This window comes from Eublepharis macularius, chromosome 11, assembly GCF_028583425.1.
Source record: "Eublepharis macularius isolate TG4126 chromosome 11, MPM_Emac_v1.0, whole genome shotgun sequence".
NCBI classification, from domain to species: Eukaryota; Metazoa; Chordata; class Lepidosauria; order Squamata; family Eublepharidae; genus Eublepharis; species Eublepharis macularius.
Window position 1 is genome coordinate 27707088 of NC_072800.1, and position 10730 is coordinate 27717817.

Below are 10730 nucleotides of genomic sequence, written 5' to 3' on the forward strand. Positions count from 1 at the left end.
ACCTGGATCTCCCAGATCCTAGTCCAACACTCTAACTGCTACATCACACTGGCTTTCAAGAGGAAACAAAACTTCAATACGTACTATTACCATATTAATAGTACATATATGATCCCACTTTTCAGGGATACTCTCCTTTTTCACACAGGTAATTTTTGAAACATGAAACAATATAGTCCCAGAGTATACCATATGCTTTTTCTGTACATCTGAATCAGCTATTAATCCGTTGACCTATGGGACAATAGGTCAGCCTTGGCCACCACCATAATTGTTCTCCAGATACTTCACAAAAAACTTGTAATTTATTTGGTGCCCTATGCCTCATGATTACATACTTCTCGCAGATTATCAAAATATGAGGGTTTTTTAAAGATAATAAAATGTTACTGTATTAAGCAAAAGCAAAACGGAAAAGCAATCATATATATTGCTTTTTTAAAAAGTGTTAAAAACCAAAGGAGGAAAAACTAGCCATTAAGATTTTAGTAATTTTATCCACAGTACCTCTGGTGTTACCATCTTTACGGATTTTCAATATATTTATCTATTGTTTTTCTTTTTATCCCTTAACTCCAGTTCTCCGCATGAGCCATATTTGCTTGTTTTGGGGACTGATTAATTTAATTAAATTAACACTAAATTAAAATGGCATATTATTATTTAATTTATATAGAAACCCCAGATATCACTGTTTCAAATTTAAAGGTCAAGAGGGGATATGTTTGCTATTCATGGCACTGACTTCTGCAAAATACCTCCAGTACAGAGTTCATACTGTCAACTTCTTAACATAAGAAAAATTTGAAGACCACAAAAATAACACTTGCTACTGGCCAGAGAACTCAAATTAAAATACTGTTATTCATCATCAGTTTGTTAGGTATTTAGGATAATATGTTGCATGTTAACTGCTATAGTTACTGTTGTAAGGGGGAAAAGAGCAAATCAAAATCTTCTTTGGCTTTATCGAGCATTGTATGTGAAGAGCCCTCCTGGAACAGACTAGTGGTCCGTCCTGTCCTGTCCAGCATCCTATTTTAAACCAACCAGTTGAAGAGGCAACTAACAGAACATAGAGGACAAGGGGAAGAACAAGTGACGTTACCGCCTACCACTGGTATTCAGAGATTGCTGTCTCTAAATATGGAAATTTCTTTTAACTGATTTTTATTTATTTATTTATATTTCATTTATATTCCGCCCTCCCCACATCAGCAGGCTCAGGGCGGATCACAACCAAGATTAAAAACATATTTCATCATATATACAATTTAAAATCATAAAACATCCCAATACATAGATTAAAATACATATAAACATACTCACACACATACGTATGTATGTATGTATGTATGTAAACACAGTGGCACATAATCCAGACAACCCCCTATTCAGCCATCTCCAGAGTATTTTGCCAGGGATGTATGAGAGATGGAGGTGTCACTAGTAGGGAGGGCATATACTGTGTTCCCCTGGCTAAGGGGGCACCGCCCAGCATCAGCCATATGCCTGGAGGAACAGCTCTGTCTTACAGGCCTGGCAAAATGCTAATAAATCTCACCGGGCCCTGGTCTCGTTGGACAGAGCGTTCCACCAGGCTGGGGCCAGGACTGAAAAAGCCCTGACCCTGGTCGATGCCAGGCGGGGCTCCCTAGGGCCAGGAATCTTTAATAGATGCTTATCGCTAGAACAAAGAGTCCTCTGGGGTTCATATGGGGAGAGTACTAACTTACCATAGTTAGTAGCCATTGAGTGGCCATCCATTAACCTGTTTAATCCCCTTTTAGAGCTATGCAGCTGTTATTACGTTCACTGGCAGTAAATGCTTGTTGAGTAAAAAAAAATATTTATTTTGTATGTCCTGGATCTATAGTGAAAGTTCTGCTTTCAAATCGCTGTTCCTCCCAACAATTCATCAAACCTCATGATGAACCATGTACGTCTAAATTTTGGCCCATCCCTTCATTTTGCTAGAACTATAAAATTACTTTGTACACCTTTTCAGACTGGCAATTCTCTTACTTTCCAACACATCAAAAATTAGGACAACCTTGTATTTTGAAATTACTTTAAATTCTGTTTCAGACAATTGTCTTTCTTGCAGTATTTCTTAACCCTTTCTTGTTATTAAAATATTAATTAGTACTATTCATAAGTTAATTTAGTTACAGCTTTTTTCCAAATTGCAGTCCAACTGTAGACTGAAACATTGATCATTCCATTCCAAAGGTCAGCTTCTGCTAGATTATCATGCATATGTGGACTGTAGCCCCCAGAACACTCACCTCAGGGAGACCCTGTATTTTGATCAATTTTGTTCTAACTTGGGTTTAAGGCTAATATTATGCTGATATTAAGCTAGCCTCAGTGAGTGATTAAACAGCAGCAAGCCATTCAAAGGGCAATGGAATGCTAAAGCAGCTCATCCGTCTACCCTGAGAAAGCAGGATTAAGATTAACCGGAGGCCCATTCTCCCCAGGCCATTGGAGCCTGCTCCCTGAATAATTTTGCCCAGTTCTCCAAGACAATGAATAACAAAGTGAGCCCAGCCAGTCTCCCCCTTATCTTAGCAACTGTACAGGAAAATTTTTGCCCTTCCTATCTTATCTTCTTATCTTCCTGGTCTTAGGTCTCTTTTCTAAACCTCCTTCAGGAAGCATTTTTAACTTTTAGGCAAACCAGGAAAACTTCTCTTTTCAATATCAGCTTCCTCCCCACTTTAATTCCCCACTCCCCACCACAATTCTGGGTGATTCTCCAGAATTAGGTTTTCTTCTAGCTTTAATGTGGAGCAGGATCTAGCAGGTGATCAGCCTTATCACAGACCCATCACCCTCCCTGAGACAGCCATTTTCCCTCCTGTCTTTTGTTTTTTTTAATCACTGCTCTGCCTTATGACCAGCTCATTTCAGATCATGAACATCTATACTATAAAGCGTCTTCAAATCCTCAATACTTTGGAACATTTCTCCAGCTACCGCCCCTGTGAGGCACAGGTTCTTTGGAGACATGGTCTCTGTTTGGACCTTTCTTCTGCCTTCCACATCAAGACTGTACAAGATTTCCACACAGTACAGGACAGGTCATATGTTCTCATCCCCCCCCTTTTATGTTTATGTGTTAGGTGTTAAGTTTAGCAGTTTTACTCTGTGTGTGCACATGCATGTTCACAGGCATGTTTGGATTTTTATGTTACTCTCACCATTTCCCTGTTCTATCAGTTTCTCAATCGATTTTAACTTTATTCTGTCTTTTACCTGCTTGTTTCTGGGAATCTTTCCACACTGAAAAATCAAAAAGAGTCCAGTAGCACCTTTAAGACTAACCAATTTTATTGTAGCATAAGCTTTCGAGAATCACAGTTCTCTTCGTCAGATGCATGGAGGGCAAAAAGAGAAACTGGTCAAATACAGAGGAAGAGAGAGGAGGGGAGGAGGAGAGGAGGGACGTAAACAACTCCTTCGATATGGAGATGCAAACAGCTCCTTTTGATGTGGGGATCAGTTTGTTTGTGTAAAGGTTCAAAGGAGTTTGCCGTGTTAATCTGTAGTAGCAAAATCAAAAAGAGCCCAGCACCACCAAGACCATACAATTCCACTGCAGCACAAGCCTTCAGTAACCACAGCCCTCCCCGCCAGATGCAGCTGACAAAGAGAACTGTGGTCCTCGAAAGCCCACGTCAGGTGCACTGGACTCTCCCTGACCCCACCTATGTAAAGGAAATCAGTTACCTGTGATAATGAGATAACCATTCATAGTCTCTATTCAGTCCCAGCTTGACTGAATAGGGACTATGAATGGTTATCTCATTATCACAGGTAACTGATTTCCTTTACATAGGCAGGGTCAGGAAGAGTCCAGTGGCACCTGACGTGGGCTTTCGAGGACCACAGTTCTCTTTGTCAGCTGCATCTGGCGGGGAGGGCTGTGGTTATCGAAGGCTTGTGCTGCAGTGGAATTGTGTGGTCTTGGTGGTGCTGGGCTCTTTTTGATTTTGCTACTACAGACTAACACGGCAAACTCCTTTGAACCTTTACACAAACAAACTGATCCCCACATCAAAAGGAGCTGTTTACATCCCTCCTCTCCTCCTCTCTCTTCCTCTGTATTTGACCAGTTTCTCTTTTTGCCCTCCATGCATCTGACAAAGAGAACTGTGATTCTCGAAAGCTTATGCTACAATAAAATTGGTTAGTCTTAAAGGTGCTACTGGACTCTTTTTGATTTTGCTACTACAGACTAACACGGCTAACTCCTCTGGATATATTTCCACACTGAGTACCTCTCTACACAAGACTTCTGATATGTGTTCTTCATGTGTCAGGAGACGCAATATTAGCCTTTGCCTTGCTGTGGTTCGGTTAATGCAGTTTTAAGCCATGAGGGCAGAAGGGCAAAGTCTCCAGAAGAGGAGACAGTCCAGCACGTCAGAGGTGGCAGTGGGCTGTGAGAGAATCCATCCCCTCCAGAGCAATCTCCGCCAGCTCTGTCTTTTAAAACTACACTTCATGGCTAACATTGCATCTCCTGACACTTGACAAACACATGGCCAGGTGTCTCATGTAGAGAGTCTAATATGAGGCACTGCCCATATCTGAAATCCTGGTATGTATAGGCAGAATCCCATAATTCACCTGGTTACATGTGTCTGTACTCAACATGCTGAGATGGAGGACACTCCAATAGTTAAGGAGCAGACACATCCAATAGGAGCAGATTATCTGGGTAACAGGACTAAATGAGTAATGACTTGTTCAGACTCTACTGAACAAGAGACAATGCTCTGCTCAAAGCTTTCCCTAAACAAACAAATATTAAATGGAAGCCCCATTATCTGAAGCACAGGTAAGGAAAAAGAAATACTTCTTTACAAGCAAGTGATTTTTATTTGATTCATCCAATAATGGATTTTCAGTAACAAGAAGGCAACGGTGATAATAATTTCCCCAAGAGAGCAAGGCAACAAGTTTATTGTTTATACTATTCACTTTTTATAGTGTAGACACTAACATGGCAGCAGTGGATCTGGAATTAACAAAACTGCACTAATATTGTAATCCTAAACAAAGTTTCTCCAGCCTAAACTCACTAAAATCAATCAGCTTAGACTGGAGTAACTCTACTTAGAATTGCACTGTAAATTTCTATGGGTGAACAAGAAACTGTGACCAAAAATCATATTTTTTTTTACCTGAGACAGCATACACACATAGTTTTTTGCAGTGTAATACAGCCAGATGAAGTAGTTCTGTGCCACTGACAGAAAAGGATAAGAGAAAAATGTGAACTTTCAAGAAAAATAACATTATACTCTGAGATTGCTTAACTAGGATTCTTTAGTGATTATACTTAATTTGGTTAAGATTAAGTTGTAAATAACTACTAACTAGTAGCGATACAACACTGTATCTGAAAGAATTTTCACATTCAGCCCCTTTGATACGTTGTGACTTCGCACGTTAATCAAGTTCTTGCAGAATGATATTTTTGTCTTTGCAAACACCAGAACTACACTAGTTCATCTATCATTTTTTGATACATATGAAAGGCATTATTTCAAGGAGATGAAGGACGCATCTCTGAAGAGTTCTTAAAAGTAACCAAGTACAATTTGTCAGTACTAAAAAGAAATAAGCAATATCCTTGAAAGGTTTAAGAAAAATTAAACAGTTCACATTCAGTTTATGCTACTTATAAGTATATTATATACAACCAGTGTGTATACCTAGCAAAAAGATACCCAAGAGCAACATTAACCATTCAACCATTCTTTAAGAAGATTCTGCCCAATTAAAGTTTAAATACTTTGGCAGGTTTCAGTCATCAAATTCCAATATGTGGCTTAGAGGATGGGGAACATACTGCAGACTTGTGCACTCCCTCTGCCCACTTTTCTCTCCCCTTGCATGTAGATTCCCTGCATTTCCTAGTTTCCTCTAACCATAGGTCGCCATGATGTATGAATCAAGCATACTAACTTCCAAATCATGAATTTAAAATAATGGTCTGAAGTATGTATGTATTCTTTATTACAGCACTTAGCCAGTACATTAACCATAAAATTTAAGTGCACATTTTACAGGTCTGAAGTAGGTATTCAAAGTGTAGTTTGATAGTTAGCACTCCTGTATGAAAGGAATGTGGGCAGTTAAGGGTCTGGGTAAAAAAAATCTTTACCCCCTGAAAATATGCTCTGTATTTCAGTAGGAGAGCTACACAACCCTCACCTTGTATTTACTCTGATTCATCTTCAAAACATTCTTGTACACCCAGATCTGGTTGGATACATGTGCTGCCATGATATAATTATACTGGCCATGTGATCCCTCATTGTTTGGAACACATAGCTAGAAGGGAAAAAAGCAGCACTAAAGCAGCTGCTGAGAACACAGGAGAACCAATGCAAATGATTAAATTAAGGGAAAAGATGCAATGCAGAACATTTCAAAGGGCCCAGCACTCCTTTTTCATGGCATGTTTGTGCCCCCTCCCAATTTCTATAGTGGCCCAATTTGGGTGTCACAGCAAACTGTGGTTAGAGGAAACAGGAAAATGAAATTAGTATGTGAAAGAGAAAAAAAGGTAGGAATGTGAGAAAAAACATCATGTTATTTAGGATTACCTAAATAAATCAAATAAGAGCTTTGCATTATTTTTATATAGCTTGCTTTGTAATTCCTAGTGTTCAAAGAAAGCTAAGGTTTCTTAGAATGAAAAAAGATGTGCCAAAATCCATGTTTTGATTCTAACATACTTGCTACAAAGCAAGCCCAAGACACTTCATAGCCTATCTATCCAACCCTTGGGGAAGCAATCCAACTTTGATGATAAACCCTCTGAACCCAAGTCTCCCAATTAGCATGATAATTAGCTGCAGCAACATTTACTTACGAAACAAATTTTCCTACTTCCACCTGCAGTACAGGTTCACATAATTGCACTTCTAAGAACAGCTCTTCAGCTTTCATACCATCTCCAGGTTTTACAGGATGGGGATTATAGATTCTAAGAACTCCCATGTAACTGCCCACAATTATTTTATCTGAAAAATAAGCATATGCAAGAAATTACACTGAAACTTATAAAACAGATCCTGTCCTGCACTGCTACTACTGTTCAGGATGGATCTCAGGGTTATCGACTGACAGCCCATTTCTAACAATGCAATCCTATGAAGAGTTACTCCAGTTTAAGCCCTTTGAAATCAATGGGCTTAGACTGGAGTAACTCTCCATAGGATTGCACTGTAAGAATACTCACTCAGAATGAACATTTCTCATGTTCAACAAAACATACTTCCAACTCAAGAACGCCACACAACGGCAATCACCTTTCCCTATTTATGCCCATTTGCCAACTTAAATCAGCAAATGAATTCCTCTTGGAAATGACATTATGCATTAGTGTAGATTTTATCTTTGTTAGTGTAATATTAATTCTGATGTACTGTTAACAGGTTTTAGAGAAATGGGGTATACATTTAAGTACATACATGCAAATGAAACTACAAGCAATATGTTAAATCTACAAAACAAACAGTTTCCAATTACCTTGTCCATTGCTACTGTTGTCAACATTAGCAACACATAAGCATCCTTGATCAAACTCTTCTTCATTGCCAACTACTGTAGACCACCAGTCACGAGCTTTAAATAAAGACATTTTCTTCAGACCTAGTGGGGAATAACTGATTGTTTTAAACCCATATTTAGCATACTATTTATAGTCATGTTAGTTTGCAATAAAAATTTAACATCTAAAGCTCTAACATCTAAAGAATATTTTTACAATTACAAGAAGGTTATGTTTAGTCATGTAACATAAATAGCAATGGTGGATTTGACTATGTATTATTTTCAGTCTCTACAGAATCCACTATTAAATAACTGGATTATCATTTTGGATGGACCAACTCTCTTATGTTCACTCATTCCCCACTCTAGTGATGAGGTGTAATCCCACAATTCAAAAGGAAAATGCAGCTGTTGCTATTGTATTGGAGTCAGAAAGGCAAACCACACGCTGATATGGCATAGTGAGTCCCTCCCACATCACAAACTGCTTTCTGAAACTCAGATGAACTTCAAAAGTACCTTGTAAAGCCCTGCAGAGGCTGCTGGAAGATGAGGAGAGATTATCACCCTGCTAAAATCTTTATATGCCTAGAAGTAACCATTGAATCTCATGCATTACATACCAAACCAACATTAACATGCTACAAATTAAGGACTTAATTCTACCCATTACTCATTTATAAAACTATCTTTACACCAGAGTGTTCAGAATGAGCAATGGGTGCCATGTCAACAATAAAACGAGGTGAATGTAGCTGTATAGATTAAACCGTAACTGTATTTTTCCTTCTTCAAAAGAACTAAAAGGATAATCAAATTGCAACTTTCTTCAAAAAGAACAAGGACTTTTTGTTACTTTGTAGAATCAGGATCTAAAAGGTCATGTGTAGAGTACATACAACAGGTTAGACTGGGAACCCTTCTAACCATTGCTTTTTGCACTCCCCCTCCCCCTCAAAAAAGCTGTCTCGGTAGGCTGGGGAAGCAGGGGCTTTAGAGGAGAACTCACCATGGAATAAACAGCTGCAATTAGAAAAATAAATCAGTATATCTTCCTCCATGGTCCAAAATATTTTCTACCCATATACAGCCTGCTTCAATCCTGGCCCACAGACACTGAAAGTGTTATATATTAAAATAACAACAAATGGCAAATCAAGATTTTCAGGTGAAATCCCTCGATAGCACAAAATCAATCAACCGCAAGGCAGTTAAAGCATTCCCATTGATTTTAATGCAACAGGACTGCAGCCATAAACAAGATGAGCATCTAGGCCTCTGATGTAATCGCCTTCAAGTTATCTTTCAGACACAAGGAACGCAACCTAACAAGACACAAATAGGCTACTCTAATACCTGCTTGCAGTTATTTAGAACATGGTGAAGAAGAATCACCAATCCTTGACTCAGGCTAGAAATATTAGGATAGGTAGATCAACACAAATATTTTAAATTTGTACACTAAATATACAACAATCTTACTTGCTTGTTTAAAAACAAGCAATCATTCAGACCTAAATAACAAAAACTCTACTAAGACTTGTTTATTAACTTCTAACCACCCCAATCACAATATCCTTAGGCATATGAACTTAAAACATTTGCCACAACGCCCTTTAGGCATAAATTTCTACAAACTGTTCCATGGGGAATAGGGGAGAATAAAAACTTTCAGTACCAAATTTTATTCTGCATGGCATCAGTGTCCACAATGGGAAGTCATCAAATAAACACTAACTGATATTTTCTACAGGCCCTGGCTACACATTATTTATTTATTTATGTCATTTATAGTCTGCCTTTCTCACGGAGACTCAAGGCGGATTACATAGTGTGAGATTAGTACAATCAATAGCAAGGGCATTTCCATAAAGTGTCAAGGACATTTCCATAAACAAGGTGATAGGATAAATAAAAACAAGTTTACAAAGACATAGCATTAGCAATGCATCTGATGAAGAGAGCTGTAGTTCACGAAAGCTTATGCTACAATAAAGTTGGTTAGTCTTAAAGGTGCTACTGGACTCTTTACTATATAGCATTAGCAAGGATCCAATACGGAATTGAAGAATTGCTGGAACAGACTATCTATATAACTCCATACTAAAGATTCATACTGATAAGAACCAGCAACTCCAATGGAGATTATTTCCAGGTAAACATACATAGGACTGTACCCCAAGATAACAATCATATATATTGTAACTAGTAAACGTTACTGAACATAATAGGACTTGTTCCCAAGTAAGTATACTTAAGCAAGAATAGATGAACAGTAAATTCTACCTTTACCTAGGTGTAAGCCCTACTCAGTTACATCGGGCCTTACTTCTTAGCCAAATACAAGATGTAATTCTAAACGTACTTACCTGGGAGTAAGCCCCGCTGAACGCACTGGGACCTACTTCCAAGTAAACACCCGCGGGCTTGGTATACACAACGTCTCAAGTGTCAAGAGCGTTTCCTGTCCACTGTATAGAAAGAACACAACACTAAGCTAGTCTAATCTACTTACCCGACTTGTCCAGGGATTCTGGGGAAGGGGACTATCTTCTTCTTCTTCCCTGCGCCCTCCCCTTTACACCAATTTGCAAAAGTACAAAAGTGGCAACAAGTAGCAGCCTGTGCAGCGAGACTCGAGGGTGTGTGTGAAAGCGTGCATTAAGGAGAGACTCATCCCCGAGGCCCCCTACCCCCACAGGCTGCGACAGTTCAGTTGCTACGGGTCAAGGGCCAGGAGAGGACAAGTCAGTCCTTGTCACAAGCGCTGCTTGAGGAACGGGAATACTACGAGCAAGCATAAGGGAAATTACCAACTAGCAGAGACCGTGAGCAAATATAGAGTAACTTTCCCCGCACAGACTCGAGGGGAAGGCGAAAAGCCGAGCGTAAGAAATCGGCTGCTCGTTGGAACGAGATTAAAATAAATAAAACAAAACCATCCCTTTAACCTCCTCTGCCCGCCGCCATTTTAGCTCCCGTTGTCATAGCGTCTCAACAACCACTGTCAGCCCCGCCCACTGCCATTCGCAACCAACGGCGCCAGAAGAAGACCCACAGCGGCGTCAGCCACGGAAACCCGTGGAGGTTTTTTTTTTTTGAAGGGGTGCTAGGCACGCTGGGAGATGTAGTCTTTGTCTCCTAAGGTAAAC

At 39.3% G+C, this 10730-nt stretch overlaps 1 protein-coding gene across 1 annotated transcript in view; it reads right to left on the reverse strand.

Moving 5' to 3' along the window:
* BBS9 (Bardet-Biedl syndrome 9) overlaps positions 1-10446 on the reverse strand; it is a 309282-nt gene extending 298836 nt beyond the window's left edge. Inside the window, exons 1-5 of the mRNA XM_054991070.1 lie at positions 10392-10446; positions 9948-10049; positions 7555-7677; positions 6896-7046; positions 5196-5260 (exon numbers count right to left, since the gene is read on the reverse strand). Coding sequence (XP_054847045.1) covers positions 5196-5260; positions 6896-7046; positions 7555-7666 — 328 coding nt within the window. The 5' untranslated portion in view covers positions 7667-7677; positions 9948-10049; positions 10392-10446. The remainder of the gene's footprint in view (positions 1-5195; positions 5261-6895; positions 7047-7554; positions 7678-9947; positions 10050-10391) is intronic.
* Positions 10447-10730: the final 284 nt, after the last annotated feature.